The 27,584-nt window shown below is 55.5% G+C and overlaps 1 protein-coding gene across 2 annotated transcripts; it reads left to right on the plus strand.

Annotated features, from left to right (window-relative positions):
- The first annotated feature begins 4,379 nt into the window (after window positions 1–4,379).
- Window positions 4,380–27,584, plus strand: RORC (RAR related orphan receptor C). Of its 2 annotated transcripts, XM_036272525.1 has the most exons (11): window positions 4,380–4,471; window positions 6,680–6,709; window positions 17,402–17,487; window positions 17,791–17,932; window positions 19,110–19,619; window positions 19,848–19,969; window positions 20,872–21,004; window positions 21,174–21,281; window positions 21,453–21,563; window positions 22,707–22,816; window positions 26,399–27,065. In XM_036272525.1, the coding sequence occupies exons 1-11, from the start codon at window positions 4,432–4,434 to the stop codon at window positions 26,558–26,560; spliced, it is 1,554 nt and encodes a 517-aa protein (XP_036128418.1). In that variant the 5' UTR covers window positions 4,380–4,431; the 3' UTR covers window positions 26,561–27,065. The 2 variants fall into 2 exon arrangements, with proteins under 2 accessions (XP_036128418.1, XP_036128419.1); XM_036272526.1 differs by lacking the exons at window positions 4,380–4,471; window positions 6,680–6,709 and adding an exon at window positions 9,310–9,470 and having other exon boundaries at window positions 26,399–27,584.

Here is a 27,584-nt window from a genome sequence, read left to right on the forward strand (position 1 = left end):
TCCAGGCATGTACCCTGACTGGGAATTGAACCTGGACCTCTCAGTCCACTGAGGCACACTGCCAGGCCCTTCCTCATTTTCCACAGTGCCCTAAACCAGGGCTGAGCCTGCTGGATCCTGATAAACTTCAGCATGTATAATGCTAACACAACACACACACCTCTCCATTCAGATTGCTCCCCAGTTCCTCCTTCCTCCTCTGATTAGCATCCCCCACCCCGGCGCCTAGCCCTAGGCCTCCTAGGCCAGGGGCATGGCTTGCTCCAGGTGTCCAGCAGGTGGTAGCATTCACCAACAAGATTATCACCAGGCAAAGAACTACTGTTCCAACAACTTGTAAAGTCATTTATTCCTACTGGCAACTCCCTTGAGGGCTAAGTACTATTGAGTTCAATGTGACCTTGGACTCTTCTAGTGAGGAATTAAGATTCAAACTCAGAGAGTCTGGCTGCTGCCGCTTCCCCATCAGGTCACTCTGAAAGGGGTCTCCTGCTTCCAACCTTCCAACCGAACCCCATCCCTGGTACTGTCCGCTGCTTCAGCCCCAAATCTTCTTGTAACAACCATTTAAAAATAACTGGAAAAAAATATCGAAGACATTCAACCTTCACTCAGGCATTCTTCAACAAATACTTAGGGAGGACCTATGAGGTAATTGGCATAGGGTATGGCAATAGTCAAATTAAATGTGGAGATCAGACAAGATACAAAATAAATAAGTTAAATGTAAAAAACGTCCCTGGCCCTGGCCGGTTTGGCTCAGCGGTTAGATCATCGGCCTGTGGTCCAGAGAGATCCGGGTTCGGTTCCCGCTAAGGGCATGTACCTCGGTTGCAGTTTGTCCCCGGCCCTGGTTGGTCGTGTGGGTGGCAGCCACTCGATGTGTCCCTTTCACATCGATGTTTCTCTCTCTCTCTCTTCCTCCCACTCTATCTCAACAAAATGTTGAAAAATGTCCTCGGGTGAGGATTTAAAAAAAAAAAAAAAAAAGTCCCTGGGTGATACGTTATAGAGAAAAATAAACCGGAAAGGGGGCATAAGAAAGGGGAGTCAGATAAAGAGAAGAAAGGAAGATTACAGGAATGGAGGGGGAGGAGGTCATGTATTCACCTGTGTCAGCCCAGTTAATTGTCACATCCACTCAGTGAGGTAGATGTATCCCCATTTTACCCAGGAGCTAGATCAGAGAGATGACATAAATTTGCCTGGGGATCAGCCTAGCTGCAGGGAAAATTTAGGACTATAGCTCCATCCAGAACCCCCACTGACCCCTCTACTCAGGAGACCGTGAGGTAGAATTCAAGTCCACCCCATTAAGGAGCACTTCACTCAGTACTCATAGCTGTGAACTGTCCCCCTGTGATGGGAGCCACAATGTTCCTGGAGAACTTCCTGGCTAGCTAGCCACAGAAACATGCCCTGGGGCCACACAAGGTCCTAAGAACACCTCCTGTGTTGACTGCTCTGGCCTCCAAGCTCAAACACTTTCACAAACACAAGTCAGAACTGTTTTGTAACTGAGGACTAATAAGTGGGGGACACATTCTTACCCAAGTCTTTTGGCCCCTGCTTTTCGACCCTCTTTGCTGTGTCCAAGCCTAACTGACCACAGATGTGAATTAATAGATGAGTGGTATAGGCAGGGTTATCATGGTAAGTTCAGGGCCAAGAGCTGGGGTCAAACTCCAGCCAGTTCTTCACCCACAGTGGCCTTTGTGACAGGAAGGGGGTGGGGTAGAGGCTGTGAGATCTATAGATGTTTATAGAGATTTGGTTGTCCTTTTTTTAATGGATGAGGGGAGAGGGGGTGCCATCCCCTCTTTGAGTCATTCCAGTTGGTTAAGATCTTTCCAGACATGCACCTCCTAGAGAAAACCCCAAGAAAGCTAGTCCCTAATCACTGGATCAGGCTTCCCAGAGAGGGTGGCCCTCAAAGGATGGTTGTCCAGGACCTACATACTGTTCACCTTCACAGCCCCAGGCCCTCCCTAGAAGGCCAGGCTTGCATTGAGCTTTATGTGGTTTCTGTGGTTTAGGGGGTGGGGAGGAAGGGAAAGAGAAGTTGGTGACTGCTCCCCAGTTCCAAGCCACACCAACACTCTCCACCCCCTCCAGTCTGCTTATCCCCTGCGTTGAGATGCCCCAACCTGATAAGGGGACCTGGGCACTTTGGGGGTGGTGGTGAAATGATTCTCTTGATCCCTATCGCCCTCCTCCTTGCATAAGAATATAAGAATATATTTGAGAAGGAAATACCAACTGCCCTCTTTTGAAAGGGCTGTGATTTGGAGCAGGAGGGAGAAATGTTAGGCCTGAAGGGGGACTTCCCAAAAGGATGACCAAGGTACCTTTTTGCCCCGGAGAGAAAGAACCCAGTCACCCATGCTTAAGGCAGGAAAGGAGTAGAGACATGAGAATGTCTAAGCATGTGACTCACTTAGGCCTAGAGGCCAGGACCTTGTCTTCCAACCCCCTGTCTCCCTCCTCACTTCCTCCCCATCCCACACAATGGTACAAAGTGGCACAGCTGGGAGAGGCAGCCCTACCTGATATCTGGGGCAGGCAGGGCTGCCTGGCACAGTGGCAGGATCAAGTGCCCATCCCAGACACTCGGCATGGTCTCACTCTGTGTCCAGGATTGGGAAGTCAGGGAAGGCCTGGGAGACCCAGAGTCACTGAAGAAGAGGGGCTCAAAGAGGAGAAGAGACAGAGAAGGAAGAGCTGGAGAAGACAGAAAACGAAAGTGCCATACACAGGGAGAGTCTGCAGGGAGAGACAAAGAGAGGACACTGAGGGGAAGCACACCGTCATTTGAGGGAAGGGAGAGCAGGACATCACACCCCAGCACTGTCCTGAACCCCATCCCGCTGCCTTTTGCTGGCTCTCTTTATCTGCTGGCGGGTGCTGGGTGGGGTGGTATTTTGGAGAGCTTTGCTTCTCACTCCCACCCTGCCCCAGGACAGAGCCCCAAAACAGACCAACATCCTGTTCTGTGCAGAAAAGTGCACATAGACACGTGGGCCACACATTTACCAAAAGGACCCCACGTCAGAGGCTCAGAGGCACGAACACAACCCTCAGGCTCGCCATCCAACAAGGTCTCCCAAAGTTTCCACTTCACCCTTCCTCACTTCCCATCTCCTTGTCAGCCATCTAGGGAGTTGGAAAGTCATCCTCTACTTCTAACTTTGTCCCTCAAGCTGCGGCCATCGGGAGACTCCGGAGCTACCCAGGAACAGAGGTGCTGAGGGCAGCAGAGCGTGACGCTCCAGGGCCTGGCAGGAGTGGAGGATGCCTAGGTGGGAGGGCCCAGAGGGAAGGGGCAGCTGCCTGCCCTCTCCACGCCCGGTGCCACGTGCGTGAGGTGGGGGGGAGTGGGCGAGTCACGAGGCTGTGGCATGGCTGGCTTCTGCTCTGCTGTTTACCAGCTGGGAGGGAGAGCAGGAGGAGGTGCCAGGGAGCCTCCCCACTGCAGCCTGGCCCCTAGCCAGCTGGCCTGTTGGGTAACCAGGAGAGCCAGGCCCAGCTAATCAAACTCTAGGCCAGGGCAGTGCAGGAGAGAAGTGGCATCCAGAACCCGCTGAAGCCTCATCCCGCAGCCCTCCCCCTCCGGAGCCCTCCCCCTGTGCAGGCCAGTGCGGCCCACGCAGCCTGGGGCTCTCCTTCCCCCAACTAGTAGGTGCAGCACCTCCTCTCCCCTCCCACTGCTCCTCAGCCCCCCACACACACTCCTCCAGGCCAGCCCCCAGCCCCCAGAAGACCAGGAGGAATGGAGGCATCGGGAGTCAGGGTATTCTAGGGAAGCGCAGTAAGGGTCAGAGGCTAAGTAGGCAGAGGCCTCAAGGAACTAAGAAACCACTGGGATGTCTGACCACACCCTGGAGAAGAAGCACAACCCCCCCAAATAAACCTACTTCTCTCTCCCCATCTCCCCTTCCCCTGTCTTCTATCAGGGAGAAAGTACATGATTTTGAAGTCACAAAGACCTGGGTTCAAATCACAGCTGGACCACTTATTATCCTTGTACAAGTCCCTAGGTAATTTATACATCTGAGCATCACTTAGCTTGTGCGTAAATATGGAATCATTATATTTGCCTCACGGTGGATGCTGTCAGGATCAAAGAAAATCATGGATTTACATAAAGTGCCTGGCAAAGGGCCCAGCACACAGTAGGTGGTCAGTAAATGCTAGCTAGTCCCCTCCGGGTCCCTTCCCTTCACCTATCCCATTTCTCCTCAAAGTTCCGAAAGTCTGTTCCTTCCGTCCCTCCCCTTGTCCCCTTCTGGTGCCAGGACGCTCTGCCAGCCACTCCTTTCCCCTGCCTGCTGACAGGCCAGGTGCTCCCTCCCTCCACCCACCCTCCCTGGGCTCTGCTCCCTGCCCTCCTGGGCAGCCAGGGCAGCAAGGACGGCACCAGGGAGTTGCCCCATGGACAGGGCCCCACAGAAACACCACCGAGCCTCCCAGGGTAAGAGGCCCTAGGCCTGCAGGCAGGTGGAAGGACTGCCAGGAGCTTCAGAGGAGAGGGAGAGATGGGACTGGCAAGAGACGAGGCGGAAAGGGGGGACAAGAGAAGAGAGAAAGAGAGAGATGAATTGTCAGGGGACTGCAGGCAGGTGAGGCAGGACAAGTCTTGATAGAAACTGGAGGAGACACAGGAGGAGGGGCTGGGGACGTGACAGAGGAGGAGAACTAGGAAAGGGGAGAAACAGGAAATGCATGGAGGGAAAAAAGGGAGAAATGAGGAAGGAGGAGCCGAGGAGGGAGAGGGGCACAGGCAGGGAAGCTAGATCAAGGGAAGGATGAGAAGGTGGGCCGGCCCCCCAAGTGTCAGCACCCCCTGGGAGCCGTGGGGACACTGCTGTACGGCTCAGCTGGCTAGAACACCACAGCAACAACTGGCAAGCTGGCCACTTCAATCCTATTCATTTACCAGTGGAGAAACCTGCCCTGCCTTTGAGGAATACAGTCAAGGGTGGGGGAGAGAGCAAATTCCCCATGCCCGCGAGCCTGGCACCTTGCTCCCGCTGGCCCGGGGGCGTGGGGTTTCATTTCTGCAGATTAGGTGGGGTACCGAACCCAGTGCGGCGGGGGACAGAGTCAGGCAGTCCTTGTTCCACCAACGATTTTACTCAGAGACCCTCTCAGACTAGATCCCATGGCCACATGCTTGGTCAGCTGTGAACACTGAGGGGGAAGCCTGAAGGCCAGAGCTGCCAAGCTCCAGGACCACCTGGTGGAGGAAGAACACCGCTGCCAGACACAAGGGGACACCCCCACCCCAGGACTGCTCTGAGGTGCAAGGCTGGAGCCAGAGAGCAGTGCCAGGGTGCCACGTCAGGGAGGAAGCCGGGTGGGGCTAGGCAGGATCAGCGGGTAGGTGGGAGGGGCTGATGGAGCCACGCCCTCTCTGGGCAGTCCTGCCCCCAACCCCACCCCAGCAGAGGCCAGGCCTTCAAGTCCACTCACCTCCACTTGGCCCAGTGGAGGAAGCCTGCCAGAGGGACAGTGGGGGCCTGGGGGAGGGAGGTGTCCAGGATGAGACGGCAGAAGGAAAAAATAACAGGAGAGCAGATTCAGAGGTTAGGGAAACCGTAGGGGGCATAAAGCAGGGCTGCAGGGTTTTCTGGGACAAAAGACTGGCCCTGTGCCCTGTGCGGAGCTGCTGTGTAGACGTAGAAAATGAACCAGGTCTGTGGGGGGTAAGCACCTTCAGGGGCTCCCTTGGTAGATGTTTAAAAAATGCTAACCACATGAATGAACAACCCCCAAAAATGCTCTGGCTAAGGCTTTCCCCGCAGCAGCTGCCCCCTGCTCACCCTGCGCCAACCCACCTGTGCTTCCTGCTGCCCGCTCTCCACCCAGACAGATGCCACACAGCAGGTGGGAAAGAGCGTCTTCCTGTGCAGGCTGGCTGGCGGGGAGCCGGGGAGCCGGGCCTGTGGAAGGCAGAGCAGGCTCTGTGCTTGCAGCTCTCCTGTCCCCTTCCTCCAAACATCCTCACCACCCTACTCTCAACCTCATACCTCTGGGAGGCCCAGGTGCTTCAAGGAACAAACAACCAACCAAAAAATGTAACTCCCGTAGAGACTGAACTCTGGCTGCAGAATATCACTGTGCACCTGTCACGGGCCAGGCCTATCGAAGGCTCTGGGAGTAACAGGGTGAGCAAGGCAGACACAGTCCCTGCCTCCCTCGGGCTTACCATCTAGCAGGAAAGCCTGGTTCCCGGATAATGACACCATTAAATCAGTTATGAGATGCATTGCCAGGAAGTCAACTGCAAGGTGCTAAGTGTGTAAGCACCAGGGCAGGGTGAGTGGCATGTACAGCTTCTGCAAGGAAGAGATGTAACGGGAAACTTGAGCACTAAGGAGAAGTTGGCTAGACACAGCGGGTGTGAGGGAAGGGCATTCCGGGGGGAAGGGTTAGCTTGGGCAGTGCCAGAGTTGATGAGGTGCCTGGCACTCTTGAGGACCTGGAAGATGGCCAGTATGACTGAATGGCAGAGAATGAAGAAAAGGAGGTACTGTGGAGGGTGGTCCCACCTTCTCCTCAGACACCAGGGTCCACTGGGAAGGAATGGGGTGGGGATGGGAGCCAGTCAGTGAGGGGAGCGTCTCTTGGTTCCTGTGGTCTTCAACTGTTAGCCTGACTCCTTCTCTTCTCCTTACAGAGCTGCTGGCTGCAAAGAAGACCCACACCTGTGAGTAGAGACTTGGGGCAAGAGCAGTTGCTGGGGTGTGGAGAGATGGCACAGAGTCAGCCAGGGCTGTGGGAGGTTCTCGTAAAAGAAAGGCACCACCGGTTACAGAGACAGAGGAGCCGTGCAGAGGTGGCCCGGCCTCAGCAGAGGCGAAGCCTAGAAAAGCAGGGGAGATGGGGAGAGGAGGAAAAGAGGGGGAGGGATGACGAAACCTCGAGATCAGGGCAGTGGAGGAGATAAGGAAGGAGCCTGAAGAGTGAGAGAGGACACTGCAAAGAAGCAGGGGGAACCATGGAAAGGGAGCTGCGGGGAAAGGAGGGGAGATGCTGGACAGAGACACAGGAGCTGAAGTGGGTGGGGCAGCGTGGCTCAGTGGCCTGCACAAGGCTTTGTGGCAGCAGAGCCAGGTTTGGTGTTCATCTCTGTGGTTAACACATCCTGAGGTGTGAACAAGCCTGGGGCCGGGCTGTGCAGGGCTGGAGAGCAGGAGAGCCTTCATCTCTGTAGGAAACACAACAGACAGGGACATTCTGGGTCCCCGGGCCCTGGAAGACTGAGGCTACAGCATGTGAGAAGGGGCTAGAGCTCAGGAAGGACTTCCCCATGGATACGAGGGAGTAAGCATCCTCTCTAGGGACCACTCCTGGTTTGTGGGAGAAGCTACTCTCCCAGAAAATGCATCCACTTCCCCTCAGTCCCAGAGCTTATTCTATCCCTCGGAGCCACGCGTGCCCTTAGCAGCCTGCGGGCACTCTGGGGCAAGCCTCCTTGAGCAGGGGTCCCTGGCTTCACGAGGACAACCCTGGAGCAGGAGAGACTCCCTTCAATGGCCTCCTGAGAGCTTGCTGCCGCCCCTTCTGCTGCCAAAATTGTCTAGAACCTTCCTGCTCCGGGCAGAGGAATCACAGAGGGCAGAGCACCACTCTCTCCCTGAGCTGGGCAGATAGGGGCTGGGGGCCCTCCGGGATGCTGCACCTTCCTGGGTGGGGGCTTGCTTTGCTCAGCACAATCCTGATCGCTGCCTCGCCTGCCCTTAGCCACAGGGCCCCACGGAAATGCTGAGCAGGGCTCTGGGAGGAAAGCGGGTCAAGGAGTGACGTGTGAGCTGGGGGAAGGGAGCCAGGGACCATATGTGGGTGGGGGGTAAAGGGGGAGTTTCGGAGCAGCTAGAACTGGAAGAGGCTAAACTCCATCCTACCCTTAACCCCTTACCACAGAAACCTCGGCCAGGGCCACACCCTGCGATACCCACTGGCCCTGTGCAACTGTACCCCCCATGAGTGTCTTCCCGAGAACCCACGCTGGCAGCCCTTCACCCCGTCTGCTGCCCAGCTCCTGAGAGCTGAGGAAGGCCAGCAGGGAATGTTCTGTACCAAGCTGAGGAGCTACTGCAGCTCCAGCAAGATCAGAGACCTCTTAGGAAGTTTGACCCAGAGAAGCCAGGAAAGATGAGCACCTTGCCCAGGCGGAGAGGCCCTGAAAATAGGCTCCGAATTGAGACAACGCCAAGAAGGGAGGAACCCAGGAGGGACCCCCAGACCAAGAGGGGACCTGATTGCTAAGAGGCCCTGAAGAGGGAACCCCCAGGCGAAGGTACCCCATAGAGCAGATATGAGCTGAGAGGGTCTCTAAAACTGATCGGCCCCGCAGAAGGACCCCCAGTCCAAGAAACTCTATGGGCACACACAGGGGTGCCCTCGCAAGCTGAGACACCCTCAAGAGCAGTCTTGAACCAGAGAAACCCTCCCATTCATCAAGTGGGGTCCAGGACCAAACTACCTGAGTTTGAATCCTGACTTCACCACTTACAAGCTGTGTGATCTTGGTCAAGTTGCTTAACCTCTCTGTGAATCACTTTCCTCATCTTTGAAATGGTGATAACAGTACCTATCTCATCAAGTATTTTGTAAAGATTAGATCATCCACATCAAACACTGAGAACCATTTCTGGCACATAGTATAATTATCATCATCATTTCAGCAGTTTTGTTCCCGAGGAAAATTTCTGACGGACTAACCCTTCCTACAGATAGTGGGCATTTGTCTGATGATTATTACTGCTACTATTATCATTTATTTCCTACCCCAGGGCATACATCGTGTCTGTAGGGAGGGCATGAGCATGGTGGGTGGTGGGGCAGCCTCTCTGACTGCACCTCCGTGGGCACGGCTGTTGGCAGTCCAGAGGGTCTCAGGTGGAACACGCCACCACCCCAGGCAGACATCCTGTGACTTACCTCTGGAAACATCCCTGTCCCTGGAGTCACCTGGCAAAGAGGGTCAGACTTGGGAATCTTCAGGGGGAGGGAGAGTAGGAAACTGGCCCCAGGCTCGTGTGAGCTCCATTCGGGCTCCCCAGCCAGAGCTACCCTGTCAGGTGGAAACAGCTTTTACCGCGTGTGGCTGTCGCATGTGGTTTTGGAATTTTCCAACGCCCCCTGCCATTGGCTGCCCCGCCCCTCACACCCTGCCCCAGGCCCAGATTGGCCACATGGGGCGCCTGTCATCCTTCCCGCTGCACCCTAGGGAGGGGTAGGGGGTGGCGGAGTTGGGGGGTTGTCACTCGGCCACCTGTGTGGTGCTAGCTTAAACCCCCCTGCCCAGAAGCACTGGGGGAGAGCTGGGTGCAGAGCTGCAGGCTGAGGCTCTGCTGAGAGGCCTCGCCCCCAACCCTGCTGCCAGCTGTGCCCACCTCTGGACCACCCCCTGCTGAGAAAGAAAGGGAGCTAAGGTGGCAAAGCCTACAGCTCAGCCATGAGAAGTAAGTGAACGGGGCCACCTGGGAGCGGGGAAGCCTGGGTCCCATCGTCATCCCCAGGCCCTCTGGAAAGAAAGTGTCTTGGGAGCAAAGTGAGCACAGCTGAGTGCTCTCCCCTGGTGGGCATGTCCTGGGTGAGGCCGACGTCTGCTGGGAAATGAGTGGAGCAGCTGGCAGTCTGGTTCCCAGGCATTTCTCTTAGAGCAGTGATAGCCAAGGGACTCCTCTGTCGTAAGCTCTGGAAAGGATCTCCAAGAGTACCTGAGGTGCCCTGCCCCCTCATTTCAGAGAGAGACTGAGACCCAGAGAGGCCGAGGACGTCACTCCAGATCAGACAGTGGTAGTAGATGGAAGGTGATTAACAGGCATCCTGAACACAGTCTCCCGGCTCAGCTCCCATGCAGTGTGCTGTCCTCTCTGCCTCCGCCTGCCTTCCAACGGCGTGGGAAGGGAGGCCAGAGGAGCTGCTGTCCCGGGAGAAGCAGGACGGTGAGAGGCGGGTGAGGTCAGCAGGCAGGAAGGGTCAGAACCCCAGCACCCACCGCAGAGCCACCATGCTCTCTGCCCAGCCCAGGACGTGAGGACCAAGTGCAATCCAGCCAGAGTGCCGTGAGTGTGTGTGTACCCCCAGGTTCGGTCACCCACTTGACGAGGGGGATCAGGCAGTGGAGAGGGGAGCAGAAAGCTTTCAGCTTCACCCCCTTTCTGGCTTGGAGCCATGGGCCAACAGTTGGTGGGCAGGTGCCTGGGGTCCCTGTGCCTTCTAGTAGAGCAAGAGTGGGCAGACCCCCTGGTCCCCGTGTTCACATAGGAAAGCCAGAGAACCTCTCAGAGCAGGGGGCAAAAGGAGAGAGAGGAAGGTCCCGTGCCCCTGAGGCCTGGATCCTGAGGCAGCCCGGGCCTCAACCTGGCATCTTCCCCAGGACACAGAAGGAAGGCTGTCTTAGGACCCGGAAAGACCCATGGGCCGAGAGTCTAAAGACCAAGTTCTGCTGCCACCTCTGTCGCCGACTAGCCATGTAGTCTTAGGCAAGTCATTGGGTCATGGTGTCCTCATCTGCAAAATAAGGAAGCCGAATTTAAAAACAAAACCAGTTTTAGAGAGGCTCCCAGTTCTGAGGGCCCAGGACCAAGGAGAGAGCCCTGGTCCCTGAGTTAGGCACCCCCAAGGGCAGTGAAGGAGGAAAGCAGAGGAAAGGCTCCATTTCCGAGCTTGGGTGGGGACTCCGGTGCAGGTTTGTGAGCTGGGGTGGGCCAGGACGGGCAGGAGAGGAGCCAAAAACGTCCACAGGATGGAGGATCCCTTGGAGTGTCAGCCTCCCTTCCAGCTTCTTCCCATTAGCAGCAAAGGTTAGCAGAGTCATCCTCCCAGAAATGGCCTCAAATTAGCAAGTCCGTCCTAGAACCCCATGACTGGATGTGCTTCAGTGCCCGGCACCGAATCCCATTCACAGCCAGTCCCCAGGACTGGCTGAGGGAGACTCCGGGGCACCTCTTCATTATATCCCCCCACAGCTCCATCCAGGCTGGTAGAAAGGAGAGGTGGTCTCTTCTGGTTGGGACTCTGTGACACTGATTCTTCTCACTTGGACATCTCTGGGTATCTCCTCGTAGCCCCAGCGTAGCTGACTGCTATCCACCCCCACCCCCCGAGTGCCAGTCTTCACCATGCCCTCTGATGACAGCTGGGGCAAGTTGGAGCACTGGAGGTTTGGGGTTGTGACATTGGACCAGTCTCCTGCTCCAAAGACCAAGGAGCAGAAGCAGACTGAGAAATAGAGAGAGTGCCCTGGCCGGTTTGGCTCAGCAGTTAGAGCGTCAGCCTGCAGACCAGAGTCGCAGGTTAGATTCTGGTCAAATGCACCTACCTCGGTTGCTGTTCCTCACTGGCCCTGGTCCAGTCTGCACTTTGATGTTTCTCTCTAGAAAAATATCCTTGGGTGAGGATTAAAAAGAAAAATTACAAAGAAATAGAGAGAGATGCAGAAGCCCAATTCCAAGGAGCACATGGGGCAGAGTGATGTCCGGATAGTGATATAAATGAAGAGACACCAGAAGAGTCAAAGCGTTGCTAGAGTGCAGAGACACAGACTCGGAGAGACGAAGCGGAAGCATGCTGGCAGTATCGGGGAGACTCTGAGCACCAATGGAGTTTAGGACGGTGGAAAGCAGGAGGCATGGGTTTTCTGGAGCTTCTGGAAGGATGGTATGGGCTCCCTGCTCCTACGTAGAGGAAATGTCCATGAGCCAAAAAGTCCCCAGGCGCCCAGAGGGAGGGCGGACCGGTCATCTGTCTCACTCAGGCGATGGCCACTGTGGAGCCCACAGGCATAAGGCACTGGCATTCGGCCTGGATGGGGAGGCAGGGGGACCAGGGGCACAGGTGCATGCCTGTCTCGCTGTGCCTGGTCTTTCTCAGGTCCGATCATGCTGAGGAGCCTGGGCCAAAAAGAAGTCCTCTCCCCAGGGAGCCACAGGCCTCACCCTGAGAGCCAGGGCCGGCTGAGGACTGGACACGGGGGCGCCCCCTTCCCTGCAAAAGTCCTGGGCTTGCCCTTTCCTCTCCTCCCATTCCTAACTAGGATCCCAAACACCCCTGTGGGCTCTGGAGGTTGGAGCTTCCCAGGCCGCCCCAGCACGATGAGACAGGGGTGTTGCTGTTGCTGGTCCTCCCAGGGGCTCCCCTGCCCTGCCTCTGTGCCACTGACTCAGACGGGGAACAGGGGCTTTCCCCTGATGAAGAGCTCTCCAAAGAAGGCAGCTCTGGGGTCTCCTGCCCTCCATGGCTGGTCCACTCCTGCTGCTGGGACAGGGCACCTTCCCCGGGACTTTGGGCTCAGAAAGGATAGAAATGTCTCTGGGGGGAGGGATGGTAACAGCGCAGGCCTCAGGGCCAGAGCCAGGGACCTTCTGACTCCTTGCGCCTCTGGGAGCAGCAGAGGCCTCTGGGAGCAGCAGAGGCCTCTGGGAGCAGCAGAGGCCTCTGGAAAGGAGGCACAGCCCTGGAGGCTGGGAAGGCAGCTGAGTGTGACATCTGGGCTCCCACTCCTCCGAGCTTCCTCCCGGTGATTCATCCCCTCCCCCACTCGCTGGTTGTTTTCACCCAGTTCTTTTGTTTCCCCTCCTTTCTCCTGTCCCAGACTGCGGGGGTGGCGGGGGCACAAGGAGGGGGTTTCAGGTGGCTGGCTGTCTTTCGTGGCTTTTCAAAACCCCAGACTCTCCCTCGCCCACCTGAGTTTTAGCTTCGCTACTTTCTCAGCCCTGGGATCTGGGTGTATCAGCAGAAATTTCTCGGGCATGGGCTGGGAGGAGGGCTCACCAGGTAGAACTGCTTCTCTCCTGACCCCCACCCAGCCCTCCCCTCCCCTGCCCCTGTGGTGGTACCCACCACCGTGGTTTCCAGCTTTGCAGAAGCTGCAGGAACTGAGAGCTGAGGAAGGAGGGAGGCCGGCGGCAGGCTGGGGCACAGAGTGGACCCGCTGTGGTCTCCCTGGGGAAAAGGACTGAGAGTTTGGGCTGCGGGGAGAGAGGGGCCTAAGCTAAGAAAAGACACCTTCCCCTTTCCCATTCACTCATTCGTGTCTGCAGTCTGCAGAGAGGTCTACTAAGGTGTATGAAAGCCACTCCACACCCCAAAGGAGCTGCGGTCTTTCAGAGGAGTCCCAAGTCAGGAGCTCTGTCGGGATGGGCAAGCTGTTCCACCTTGGAAGCCTGCCCCTGAGAAATGGGTAAAGGCAGGAGAAGACCCACACCACGGGGGAAGAGCTGGGACCCAGGGAATATTGTCTCTCTGGAGCTTTACCGTAGACACGAGTCCTGGCTTTAGTTCCAGGCCCTCCCTGAATCCCATTCGCAGCCTGCCCCCGCCACATCCCACTTTCCCTACGGCCAGTAGTAACCCACCCCCTCTCCCGTCCTCCTCCGTGCTTTGGCAGCTCACTCTTGCAGGGCATATAGCTAAAAGGTGAGGACCTGGCTCTCGAGTTAGAGAGACCTGCCTTCAAATGCCAGACCTGCCCCCTCTGGCTGTGTAACCTCAGTCAAGCCATTTACTGTCTCCTGGACTCGGTCATTTCTCATCTGTAAAATGGGGACAATATAAGTAGTACCTACTTCACAGGGTTGGTGTGATCATGAAATGAAAAATGTATACAAAGCCTTGCACAGAGCTAGAATTCAGCCAGCGCTATGCCTATCATTATTATTCCTCCTAAATTAAAGAAAAGGGGAAAGAGAAGAGAGGGAGTCCCCCCTTCCCCCTCTGGACTGACAGAGCACCAAGAGCAGAGGAGGACCCCAGGTTCCTCTGTCTGCATCCCTTCTCCACCAGGCCTGGGTGGTTCTGGGGTTTGAGGGGAGATATCCCCCAAGATTGAAGCCCCCACTTTGCACCTACCATTTCCTCTCTGTGGCATAGGGCACCTGGACAGGGCTGAGGGCTGGCTCCCTAGGGCGGCATAGGCCCAGCCCTCCAGTACTCAAAGAGCGCTATCAGTGAATCTCACAGCTGTGAGAAGGGAGAGCTTAGAGGTCGGAGGGAGGGAAGCACAGACTACTTTGTCTCTACCGTGTTTCCCCATGTAGGATGTGCTCCCTGGTGACCCTTCCATGTCTAGGGCAATCCAGGAGAGATTCGTTTTCTTTCCTTAGTATACATCAGAATGACACTGTCAGCGGTCACACTGGATGATGGAGAAGACACCAGAGTGAGCTGGGGAAGGGACCACCAACACTGCCCTCGTCCCGGGTGGGAACAGCCTGGCAGGAAGAGGGAGAAAATCCTTGCTACTCCAAAGTGTAGGCTGAGACCCAGCAAGCTTGGTGCCCACCGGGAGTTTGTTCAAAGGCAGAGCCAGCCCCCCCGCACCGCAGACCTCCAGGGTCCAGACCTGCGTTTGAACAAGATACCTAGACGGTCTCACTCGAGACACAAAGGGCTAGGGTCGTGCAGTCGCTAGATGCTTTCAGGGACAGCATGCACATGTGGCATCTGGAGAAGGCTTCCTTGGTGGGCCCTGGGGGACAGCAGCGGCGCAGATCTTCCCAAGGCAGAGGCAGGGCTGTGGGAGCCGCCGCAGGGCTGGCCTCGAGTTCCTGACCTTTGCTTGGTTCTAGTTCCTGGCACCGGCAGGCCCTTAGATGGTAAGTTCCTGGCAGGCCAGGCTCCCGGGCAACAGTTTGAGTAATCCTGTGATTACTCAGCTCCCCCTCCCCAATCTGGGTTCCCAGCACCTGCCACTTCAGGGCAGTGGCTCAGGGTGTGTTGAAGGTGAGGTATTCGAGGTGTTTTTCAGTTCCTGCTGCCCCACTGCCACCTCTGCCCTCCCCTCCTCGTCCTCTGCCCTCCCCTCCTCCACGGGCACACTCACGAGCACCAGGACGCTCTCTTTGAGGTTGGGCAGAGGGCAGGGAAGGGGACACAGGTGGCAGGGGAGGGAGGCAGGAGTAAGACAGAAGGGCCAGACAGTGCTGACAGAGCCAGGACATGAGGGTTTTTCTGTTTCTTTGGCTGTCTCTCCATCTCTGGGTCTAAGTCTCTATTAACCTGACCCTCTAGCTTGGACCCTCTGACTCTGTGTCTCCCTGGGTACCACTGTCTTGGGGATGTGGGGAGTGGCTGGCCTACTGGCTGAGGTCCAAACTCAGATATCTCCCCAAAACAGTATTTGTGACGGAGGCCTGTGGCTGGCCATATTGTCCCATGAGAAAGGCGAGGTCTTGGTGACACTCTTGTGAGGTTCCTAGGGCCAGGACCAGCAGCAGGTCAGGCGTGGGGCAGGGAGATGTGTCTGGGTCACCCGTGTGGTCAGTACACACACGCACACGGATGTGGCTCTGGGAGAAGGGAACAGGCAGGGAGGCCTGTGGTTGATGGCAGGGCCAAAGCCTGAGTTCCCACTGTGGCTTGGCCTAATCTCTCTCCCACTTACATTTTTAGGTGACCCATGTTGGTTTCTCCCCTCTCTGGGCTTAGGTCCACTGAGGAGAGAGATACCACAGTGTTGGGGGAAGGTGTTGAGGCCAGGGCAGACTCGATGGGGCGCAGGCATGTTCCTCAACCTCAGGTGCCCACTGGCTCTCTTCGCCCTCAGCTCAGCTCAGCTGTAACCAGCAGAAACAGGGCTTCCCCTCTAGCCCAGCGTTTCCACAGGTAACATCACTTAACTATCCTACAACCACCCCATGGATAGGCAGTGTTGTTTTCTCCTGATTTGACAATGGGGGACTGAGGCCTAGAGAATCTAAGTGATTTGACATGCAGGTGCCCCCACATTTTCTGCCCTTTTTCCAAGTACCCAAACCTCTCTTGTTCCCTCTTCCCCTCCATTCATTCCAATCTGCTCTTAATTTACTGGAAAGAATCTGAAAAGCTCACTTTCCATCTGTCCTGGAGGATGGCAGCTTTCTGTGTGGGTGATGCGCAGGCACGGGGGGCTGGGGGACTAGGGGGCTGGGGGGCGGGGGGGCTGGGGAACAGAGTCCCAGCAGAGGGTTTCAGACACCTATGTCCCTGTCCCCATTGATGAGGCAGCTGCTTACTCTAACTCACCTCAAGGCTGATGGAAACGATATTTCAGGGAATGGCAGACAAGCCCTGGTCACCCTCCCTCCTCCCCCCAGCAGGCTCCACACCTGACCAATGTCTAGGTCTGGGCCCAAGGGAGCTCAGAGGGGAGGCGGCAGGTCAGCAATGGCAGAGAAGAGACCTATATGCTCTTGGGAGTGCCCAGCTCCCCTCCAAAGATGGCCTGGAGGAATGCCAACTGCTGGTCCCTGAAACTTGGTAGAGAGCTGTGGGCATTGCCAGGGAAAGGGCACAGCAGAGGCAATGAGCCTGGGACCGGCACTGGTGGGGGGGGGGGCGCAGGCACAGCTTACAGCAAGTTCAGTGGGCAGGAGGGGGTCTTATTGCCCAGTGAACAAATACTAACACACAAATACACGTGTGCACCCTGGCTCAAGCAGACACGCCTTTGGCTCAAAAATCACATGTACCTTTCATGTGTGCACACACACACTCAAACATGCCCACTGATATGTGCACCCCAAAAGCCGTGTACACAGAATAGCATATGGAAAGCTCAGGGAGGTAGAGCCAGCTCTGGGGCAAACCAGCTGTGTGAACCTGGGCCCACCATCTTCCTCACCTGGCCTCTTCCTTCATCTAATCTGGAAAGGAAAGGTTGAATGAGATGGTCTCGAGTCCCAGGCAGCACTGCAGTTCGCGATCTGGGGCACGCAGCTGAACACAGAGGCCCTCATGTGCATACGCACAGGGCCACCCTCTCTTTGCTCTGGGGCCAGGGGCCTAGGAGCCCTGTTTGATTCTCTCCCTGCCCTCAGGCACCCAGCAGAGCTGGCTAGGTTAGCCCTACTCTCCTGCGCTGCACCTGGTCTCCCCTACACTCTCTGGGCCCCACTGTGTGCACCCTGCCCCTCCCTGAGCCTTCACTACCCTGCTGAGGATGGTTGGCATCTCTACCTGCCCCCAGGTGCCCCTGCCTGGTGCACCCCGTCCCCGCCATACTGCACACTCTGCCATGGGAGCCAGGCCCAGTGGGGGAGGGTGGCACAGAGGAAGCCCCCTGGGCGGGAAGCAGGTGTTGCAAAGTGGTGAGGACTCCTAGGTCCCCAGGCGGGAGGGAGGCAACTGGAGCTTTTCAACTTGAAGGGCTGAGCAGGTGGCCTCTCTGCAGCTGCTTTTTGTGCCCCCCTAGAGCTGGAACAACTCCCAGCCACCCCACAAACAAAAACGGCCTCCACAGACCCTTGGCTGAGCAGCACTGGGCACTTCACTTCTTCCAGTTTGCAAGAGGGAACAGCGAGCTGGAGCCCGTGGGGGTGGGGGAGCACCGTGTCCCCGTGTCAGCCAGGAACACGGGGTAGGAGCCACAAAAGGCTCCTGGGCTGACCTTCTGCTCTTTCCTTTCCAGCACAAATTGAAGTAATTCCTTGCAAAATCTGTGGGGACAAGTCATCTGGGATCCATTACGGGGTTATTACCTGCGAGGGGTGCAAGGTGAGTGTACACATGTACACAGTCTCCCAGAGATGAGAGAGGGCTGGTGGCCACTGACTCCCAGGGATGGGCCCCCGAGGCACCTAGGATGGGGCCTGACCTGGAGGGCCCTGCACACAGTGGGGCCTTGTCTTAAGCTGGGGGAGTGACTGGAGGGCAAATTGCAATCCTGCTAAGAAATGGAGGAGGAAGACTGACCGTAGGATCTGGGAGCGCTGGGGCCAGAGTGGGTGGGCTGGGGCGCCCCGAACTGAGCTGGGCCTGGCCAAGACCAGCAGCCGGGTCTCCACCTGCCTCCCCCAGGGCTTCTTCCGCCGGAGCCAGCACTGTAACGTGGCCTACTCCTGCACCCGCCAGCAGAACTGCCCCATCGACCGCACCAGCCGAAACCGATGCCAGCACTGCCGTCTGCAGAAATGCCTGGCACTGGGCATGTCCCGAGACGGTGAGGCCAAGCGGGCAGTCCCCCGAGCTTTCCCGACAGCCTTGATTTGAGGGGCAGCCTGGTCTGTACAAACGCCCCCCCAGACAGGCGTGTCTCTTCCATTGTCCATTGTGGGGGAGGCAGGCTGTGCTCATCATAGCTCTTCACAGTCTCCAACTTTGGGCTCTGCAAGGAAACCCTCCTTTCCCAAGGCCCAAGTCTTTATTTTCTCTTCGAGACGGATTCTTCTCACCCCACTACCCCCTGGCCTAGTACCACCCAGGTTCTACCTCTTTCCCTCCTGCCCCTCACTCCAGTCCTAGCCCGGCTCCCTCCCTAGCCGCCCCATCCCAATCCTTGAACACAGGACTGTGGCAGAAATGGTGGCCTGAAAATAACCCAGAGGCCATGAGGCTGGGAGGCCTGCTGTTCCTGGCTGTGCTCCACCTTCCTCACGCCCCCCACCTCACCCCACCCCCACCCCCACCACAGAGGGAACCCGAGGCCGGGCTGGGGAGGCATGAGGTGATGAGGAGCCAGAAGGAGCCTGTCAGCACTTTTCAGCGCCCAAAATAACAAAGTGAAAGGAAACACGCAGGGGTGCAAGGGGCAGGCGGGGCGAGGGGCTGTGCCCCCACACCTGGGAGGGGTGGGGGGGAGTGAAAAGGCAGGAAAGAGAGAGCAGAAGAGGATGTTCAGAAACAAGCCGCGGAGCCTGGGTTGGGCTGTGGTGAGTATCTAGGTCACCCGGGAGCCTGCAGGCCTGACCACAGGGAGACCTGTGTTCTCAGCTCTCCTCTTCCTCCGACCCTCCTAGAAAGGCGAGGTGACCCCAATACAGCTTGAGGCCCCCTACTCGACCACCCCCAGCCCCCAAATCAGGAGGCCAGAACTCTCAGTACAGACTCATTGCCTAACTTCTGCCACATTTAGAAACTGGTTTCAAGCTCCGCGAGTGTGCTCAGGAGACCAAAGTGTCTGGGCTGGACAGAGCCCTGAAGCAAGCCAGAGAGAGGCGGGAGGGGGCTTGAACAAAAGTCTGCTGAAGGGCGGTTCTCAGGCAAGACCAGAAAAGTTCTGCTTGGAGTCAGCTCTTCAAGGAGCAGCAAGTTAATCCCGCAGTAATCAAAATGCCTGTTGACTCTGCCCAGTACTTGTGCTCCTGCCTGAAAAACTCCCGATCCCCGGCCTCTTCTAGCTGTCAAGTTCGGCCGCATGTCCAAGAAGCAAAGGGACAGCCTACACGCTGAGGTGCAGAAACAACTACAGCAGCAGCAGCAGCAACGGGAGCAAGTGGCCAGAACCCCTCCTGCAGGGGGCCGAGGGGCAGACCCCCTCTCCTGCACCTTGGGGCTCCCAGATGGGCAGCTGCCGCTGGGTGCCTCACCTGACCTGCCTGAGGCCTCTGCTTGTCCCCCTGGCCTCCTGAGAACCCCAGGCTCCAGGCCCTCCTATTCCAACAGCTTGGCCAAGGCCGGGCTCAACGGGGCTTCGTTCCACCTCGAATACAGCCCTGAGCGGGGCAAGGCTGAGGGCAGAGAGAGCTTCTCTAGCACGGGCAGCCAGCTGACCCCTGACAGATATGGACTTCATTTGGAGGATCCCAGGCATCCTGGGCTGGGGGAACCAGGACAACGCCTGGACAGCTACTGCAGCCCCAGTTTCCGCGGCACCCCAAAGGCACCCTATACCTCCATGATGGAGATTGGTGAGCAGCTGAGGAGGCAGAGGGGCTGGGGAAGATGAGGGAGGAGGTTCCAAGAGAGAGGTCCTAGTTGGCACCCCATGTAAACCAAACATGAGCCCCAGGGAGTCGGGTCCTGGGCGAGGGATTGAGGGGGAGGGGGAGAAGGGCCAGGCCAGGCAGAGGGCGCCCTTCGTAGGTGTAGGTAGGAGCTGGCTGAGATGGAGCCCTTGCCTTCTCCGCTGGCTCCAGAGCACTTGGTGCAGAATGTGTGCAAGTCCTATCGAGAAACCTGTCAACTGCGGCTGGAGGACCTGCTACGGCAGCGCGCGAACCTCTTCTCCCGAGAGGAGGTGGCTGGCTACCAGAGGAAGGTGAGGCCAGGGGACCTGCCAGGAGGGAGGACATCCCACCCTTGGGGAGCCCAGAAATGGCTACCTGCACACCCTGTGGGCTGGGGCAAAGCAGGGCATCACAGAAAGACACAGATGTGTGCCCACTTTGAAGTGGGGGAGTCTACATCCCAGCAGACAGATGAGAGCTTTCCCTGAGCCTCTGCCTAGTGACATTTACTCAGCCTCCACTACCCCACCTTGGTGCACCCTCCCTCCTCTATCAACCAAACGGTCAGAGCCCTGACTGCCACTTGTTGAACACCCCTTCTCTGCCAGGCACTGTGCTAAATGCTTTTTTATATCAGTTATCCTTGACCCTTCTGACAACCAGCCTACGAGATTGGTATATATTTCTATTTTTAACAGACCTGGAAACTGAGCTCAGAGCGGTTAACAGAGTCACTGCAGGTCCCAAAGTGGTGGAGCTAAAGGCAAATCCAGGTCCATTGGCTCCAAAGCTTATGTTCTCTCCTCTGTCGCACTGACAATAGCACCTGCTCTGAAAACACTCGTTTGGCACTGAACTGGTGCCTCTCCAGGTTACTAAGACTTTTGGGTATGTCTTTGGGCGGGGGGTTCAGCATCGCCTTTTCACTTCAACAAGATGCAAACTCTTTAAGGGAAAAGCTGTATCCTAGACTTTTTAAATTCTCCCACAAGAACTTGGTCCGTGCCAACAGCTGGTGGGTGCTTAGTGGGACCCAATGATAGGAACTGACCCCAAGTGTGCATTTGTACTAAGAATAGGCTAAAACAGCCATGTTGAGAGCATGTGGGGGTTCATAAACACCCCTGCCATGTGTCAGTCTGGGCTCCCAGGGGCCTGGGGCGGTCACTGGGTCATGAAGAGGCTACAGCGGGACCCTGGTCCTTCCCTGCAGTCGATGTGGGAGATGTGGGAGCGCTGTGCCCACCGCCTCACCGAGGCCATTCAGTACGTTGTGGAGTTCGCCAAGCGGCTCTCCGGCTTCATGGAGCTCTGCCAGAATGACCAGATTGTGCTGCTCAAAGCAGGTGCCCAGGGAGGGGGCAGGCTGGGCGGGAAGGGGGACAGTGTGGACCGGGGCAGGGCTGAGTGGAGGGAGGTGGTCAAGGACCAGGACGCCGAGGGAGACAGGAAGCAGGTCTGAGGGATGCCTGGCCTGGTGTGCCGCTACACCTGCGTTTTCCTCCCCACTCCCAGGAGCCATGGAGGTGGTGCTGGTGAGGATGTGCCGGGCCTACAATGCCAACAACCACACAGTCTTCTTTGAAGGCAAATACGGTGGTGTAGAGCTGTTCCGAGCCTTGGGTGAGAAGCAGAGGGAAATGAGAGAGAGGAGTCGGATGGGTCTAAGCTTCAAGACCCAAGGTGCCCTCTCTTCCGGGCAGATTGCCCCTCTGCTCCAAACATCAAGAGGGTGGGCGTCCTTGGGCACCGTGGCCCCGCCCAGCTGGCTCACCGTCCTTTTCTCTCGGCCAGGCTGCAGTGAGCTCATCAGCTCCATCTTTGACTTCTCCCGCTCCCTGAGTGCGCTGCACTTTTCCGAGGACGAGATTGCCCTCTACACAGCCCTTGTCCTCATCAATGCCAGTGAGTGTCCCTGGGCTGGGGGAAGGGACATTCAGCTGGTGGAGGTGCGACAGGTATTGAAGAGTCTAGACCTTCAAATGTGGTTAAATCTGGGACATTGCTTTAAGGCCCACTATTGCTGTAAAATAAAATGAGTGAAAACGAAGATTCAGAGGAGCCTGAGAGAGGGAAGAGGACACCCAGGTGGGGTTGGAGAAGTGGGGGAAATGTGAGGATGAGGGGAAGCGAGCCACTTCCTTGAGAGAAATCAGGGATTTCTCTTGTGCATCCCAGTCAGCCACGCCCTTGTGGCTACACCCTGGAATCACCTGGGTTGGAATCACCTGAGGAGCTTTGAAAAGGATTGCTACCTGGGTCTACCTCCCAGAGACTCCAAGGTTATTCATCTGGGGTGTAGCCTCCTGCAGGCAGGCAGTCATGATGTGCCACCAAACTTGAGAATCTCCGCTCTGTACGGACCAACTTTAAGACTGCCCGCCACGCAGCGGGGCTCTGGACATCCACTCCACTCGAAGGGAGTGGCCCGGGCCGGGCCAGCAGAATGCCAAGTATTCAGAGAACCTGGGGAAGTGGGTCAAGCAACTAACCTGAGTTGACAGATCAAAATTATCAGTCTTCTGGCTCTGCCAATGCGTAGAGACCTAAAAATATTCCTTAAACTGGAAATAAAGATTTAAAAGATGAGCCAGGCTGAAAGGCAGTTTGCTACAGACTGCTAGAGGCCTGTTGCTGGCCCAGGGGGCTTCGCGAAGGCCATCTCCTATCTGAGGTCATCGCTGGCCACGGCAAAGTGGGCTCTCTTCCAATCTCTTTTTATTTTTCCCCACGGCAGAAGCCTAGTGCCTAGCACTGGACGGGCTATGAGAAATATCAGGGTGCCTTGAGAAGACAGCTTGGAGCAGGGAGATTGGAAGTACTTATCCCTTTCATCTTTCTCCCTAGTTTTCCTTGTAGACAACTAGCCAAGCCTAAGGCCCCAGAGCAACCGTTAACAAATCAACACACACACACACACACACACACACAACACACTCAGCTGAAAAACCTCATCCAGCACAGATGTCCCAAACAGTACACCCTTTTGGTGGAAGCTAATGTCCATGTTTCTTCTTCTTCTCACTATGGTCCCATCCCCTCCTCCAGGCAGGCCGGGGCTCCAGGAGAAAAGAAAAGTCGAACAGCTTCAGTCCAACCTGGAGCTGGCCTTTCACCATCATCTCTGCAAGACCCATCGCCAAGGCATCCTGGCAGAGGTAGGAGCATTCCCTGGGGTGGAAGAGGTCAGGCCCAGTGCCAGAGCTGTGGCATCAGGGCTTCTGAGGCCCCGGGTCTGAGGGTACAGAGAAGCATCTGCCACAATGCATAAGAGAGCTTGCAACAGCCCAGGAGCTAAGGGAACAGGCAGTCACTTCTATGTGTGTAAAGATGGAAAGTTAGAGAGTCTGGAATTGGGAGGGACCTCCAGGGAGCAATTCAGTTTAATATAGCCAACATTTTACCCAGCACCTGCTTGTACAAGGCACTGTAGAATGGAAAGATACAGAGACATGTCCTTGTCCCCACCATGAGTTTTCAATCTGTTGTGAAGAGACTCGTGCACCAATAGCTGTACTATAGAGTAGAATGTGATCTGTGATATAACAATAATGCAATGAACTAAGTGCTGTCTGTCGCAGAAGTGATCTCTCATCCTCTGGGCAGCTCAGTCCACAGGGCAGGTATTACTATCTTCCCGTAGGGTTAAGGAGATGTAAGTGACTTAGCCAAGTTCACACGATAGGTAAGTGATAAATGCAAGATTTAGCCCCAGTGCTCTTTAGCGTATCCCTGTGCCCCTGATACGTTACTTTGAGAAACGGTATTGGGGATGTCTGGCCGGTGTGGCCCAGTGGCTGAGCATCCACCTACGCACCAAGAGGTCACCAGTTTGATTCCCGGTCAGGACACACGACAAGGTTGTGGGCCAAACCCCCAGTGGAGGGCATGCAGGAGGCGACCAATCGATGTTCTCTCTCATTCATGTTTCTATCTCTCTCTCTCACCCTCTCACTTCCTCTCTCTGTAAAAGCAATAAAGGGAAAAAAATTTTGTTTTAAAAAGAGATATTGGGGAAATGTTACAAGAACATAGAACAGGATTAAAAATAATTTGGGGGTAAAAGGAGTGAGTCATAAATGCTTCCTAGAGAAGGTAGCGTTTAAACTAGGCCATGAAATAGGTAAGATTTTAACAGACATCCATGGGGGTGGGGCAGGCATTTCAAGTTTAGAGAACAATATCAGCAAAAATAAGGAGACAAAATAATGCCTATATGGAGAATATAATTTGTGATACATTTTGACTAAAGTGTAAGATCAGGATAGATTGATGGAGGCAGGGACAAGCTTGAAAATTAGGTCAGGGAGCAAATCAGAGAGGACATTAAATGACATATTAAAGAGCAAAGGCTTTATTTCTAGGCAATGGCGAGCCCCAAGGGCTAAAGGAATGATATCATCAGAGCTATTATTTAGGCAATTTAATTTGGAACCAGTGTAAAGGAACCACTTATGTAAGCATTCAAGCAACGGGCCTTGCTGTGTGCCAGGCACAGTGCCCGGCGCTGAGGATACAGCAATGACTCAAACAACAGTCTCTGCCCTAAAGAACTTCAAGTCTGGCCCTGGCCAGTGTGGCTCAGTGGTCAGAGCATCAGCCTGCAGACCAAAGGGTCGCAGGTTCGATTCCTGGTCAAGGGCACGTACCTGGGTTGCAGGTTTGATCCCTGGCCCTGGTCAGGGCTTGTGCAGGAGGCAAACAGTTGATGTCTGTCTGTCTGTGTGTGTGTCTCTCTCTCTCTCTCCACACCCCTCCCTCTCTTCCACTCTCTCTAAAAATCAATGGAAAAAATATATCCTTGGGTGAAGATTAACAAAAAAAAAGAACTTCAAGTCTGGCAGGATAGATATTAGGAGGAGGAGATAGAGACCCACCTTTGGAATACATCACCTCCCCACTGTCATCACACACACGCCACCCACCCCTTACCAGTTTTCACTAGGATTGTTAGAGGCCTCCTAACCGGACCCCTGTTGCCCCCTTGTCTGTCCTGTCAGCCTCGCAGCACTGTTCTCCGTCCTCCTATAGCTGCCCATCGTGCTGAGGGTCAAATCTGAGTCTGTGTACTGGCCTACGGGCCTCACAATATGACCCCCAACTGCTCCCCTCACCTCTCCTTCCACTGCCCTCCCAGCTACACTGGCCTCCGTGCTGTTCCTCGAACACGTCCCACAGCTGTATCTCTGAGCTTCGGTGCCTGTTGTTCCAGCTGCTGGGAGGCTCTTCTGTGGATTCTAAGCGGCTTGCTCCGTCCTTCATTCTGGAAAGGTTTTCCCAGACCTCCTCATACAGAAACCCCTTCACGCTGCTTTATTGTTCTTTAAAGAAATTCTCTGATATATATGTGTTTATTTTCTGGATCCTTCACTAGAATATACATTTAATAAAGGTAGATATTTTATTTACTGATGTATCACCACAGCCCATCCCAGGGCCTATCTGGTTAAGTTCTCAACAACTTGTAGAATGAATGAATGAAGCTATTTCAGAAGCCCAGACAAACTCAAAGTAAAGCAGTACAAATGAAAAGACAATGAATTCAAGAAATATCAAAAGCCCTGAAATGTTAGGCTCAGCAGTTAGAGCATTGACCCATGGACCCAAGGGTCTCGGGTTTGATCCCAGTCAAGGGCATGTACTTGAATTACAGGTTCAATCCCCCACCCCAGCTGGGGTCATGAGGGAGGCAACCAATCCATGTGTCTCCTCACATCGATGTTTCTCTCTCTCTCTCTCTCTCTCTCTCTCTCTCTCTCTCTCTCTCTCTCCCCCCGCCCCCCTTCCACTCTCTAAAAAATCAATGGGAAAATTATCCTCAGGTGAGGATTAACAAAAATAAATCAAGGGTCACATGCTTCCTGCTCTTCCCTGACTGCCCCTTTCCTGGGAAGTGAAGCTGGCAGAGGGGCCGGGGTGGTGGCTGCCAGAGGGCTTTTTAAGCCTCACTTGCTGATAGAGGGACGAGCAGAAGACAAATGGCTCTCTCTCAGCCTTTCTCTGACGAGGTCTCCCTCCCAACGTCTCCTCATGGGTCTCTGGGCGCCCCCCCTTGCTGGCTGAGTCCTGGTAGTGTTGGGTACCTGCTCAGAAATTGTTTAGTTCAAACAAACAGTTATTAGAGCATTTGCTGGGGGTGGGGGAAAAGGGAGAAGGGGGGGGGGAGAGGGAACGAAAGAGAGAGAACCCTACCTAAGGAGCTTAAACCTAGGGTAGGAAAACAGATAAATTGGATCATTTTTCCAAGATGGGATTTAAGTACTACACAGAGGAAGGACCCTTAATCTGGGGGGTGGAGGGGCTAGTTAGAGAAATATTCCCAGAGGAGGTGGCCCTTGAAAGTAAGAATTAGCCAAGCAAAGAATTGCAAAGGCATTCCAGGTGAGGGGAACAGAATCAGCAAAGGCAGAGCCATGTGACAGTATATAAACCAGAAAGTCACAGAATTTCACTATTATAAGAGCGTAATGTGTGAATTAAAAGCTTTAACAGGGTCCTCTTTAGGAGGAGCAGGAACGTGGTTGAGGGTTCCCCCCGGAAAGCGTGCGCCTGCCCACACCAGTGTTCCCTGCCTCCCCTCCCGGACACGCACCCAGCCCTACCAGTGGGGGCTGGCTGTTCCACCGCCAAGTGCACAGGGAAGCACGGAGGGTCGCCCTGGGCCAGGAGAGGAGAGGACTGTGTTGCTCTGGGGAGAGTGCTGAAGTACTGACCCTCCCTCCCCATTAACCCGTCTCCAGCTGCCACCCAAGGGGAAGCTTCGGAGCCTGTGCAGCCAGCACGTGGAAAAGCTGCAGACCTTCCAGCATCTCCACCCCATTGTGGTCCAAGCTGCTTTCCCCCCACTCTACAAGGAACTCTTCAGCACTGAAATCGAGTCACCCGCGGGGCTGTCCGAGTGACCTGGAAGAGGGGCTCCTTTCCCTTCCCTACAGCCTGCTGGACCACCTCCCTGGACCCCCTCCCACCCTCAGCCTTCTCTTGTCCCATGTCCCCTGGAGGGCGGCCCTGCCCGTTCTTTGGGACGGAGCAAATGCTGAGACTGGTTGTCTGCCCACAGGCCTGCCTGGCAGTGGGCCAAGATCCAGGGGGTGGGGAGAGAGGAACCCCATCGCCAGCCTCAGCTTTGTCTGTCCTCTTTCCCCGGCCCCTCACCCCAGCCTCTGGAGCAGAGCGCTGGGGACTCTAAGGATCTCTAGGAGGACCAAGGTGTCCTCAGGACAACAGGGGGGATTCAGGACACCCTGGACGAATGGAACTCAACTCTGGGCTCAGAAGCTAAGCATAGGCCTTTGAAATACCTCATTGCATTTTCCTGTGGGCTTCAGCAGAGGGAGAAGCATCAAACTCAGAGACTGGTGGCTGGAGCCCAAAAGGACCTGTATAGAACTTGAATCTGGATCTTTAGATATTCTGCCTTCCCCCTTCCTCCCAGCTCAGCAAGGAAATGTTTGGGCATCCTTCCCTTTGCCTGGGGTCTGAAAAACAAACAAACAAAACTGCATACAAGGGGCAGGGGAGAATTTTTTTTATGAGATTTGGGTATAGGATAGGGTACAATGAAAGCCAGGAGCATCATAGACAGAGAGAGTTAGAACTCAAACCTCTTATGTGCACTTTGAAAATAGACGTTAAGGGTTAGCGTAAATCTGATCAGAGACACCGGTCCACATCCAGGTGAAGCACACACTCACTCAACCTGCAACTATGCAGCTCTATAGACACATTTAATCTGACACGATCTCTGTCTTCCCTGAGGTCACGGCTCAGAGGAGCTCAGTGGCCTGAAGAAGAACACCAATCCTGAGGGACCCCAGAGCATTCCCATGATGCCCCATCCACCAGTCTTAGAGCGGGGGTACTCCAAACTCTGTCCCAGCACAGCTGTCTCCCATCACAAGAAAATCGAAGAGAAGCAGGTCACTG

This window comes from Molossus molossus, unplaced genomic scaffold, assembly GCF_014108415.1.
Source record: "Molossus molossus isolate mMolMol1 unplaced genomic scaffold, mMolMol1.p scaffold_m16_p_20, whole genome shotgun sequence".
NCBI lineage: Eukaryota > Metazoa > Chordata > Mammalia > Chiroptera > Molossidae > Molossus > Molossus molossus.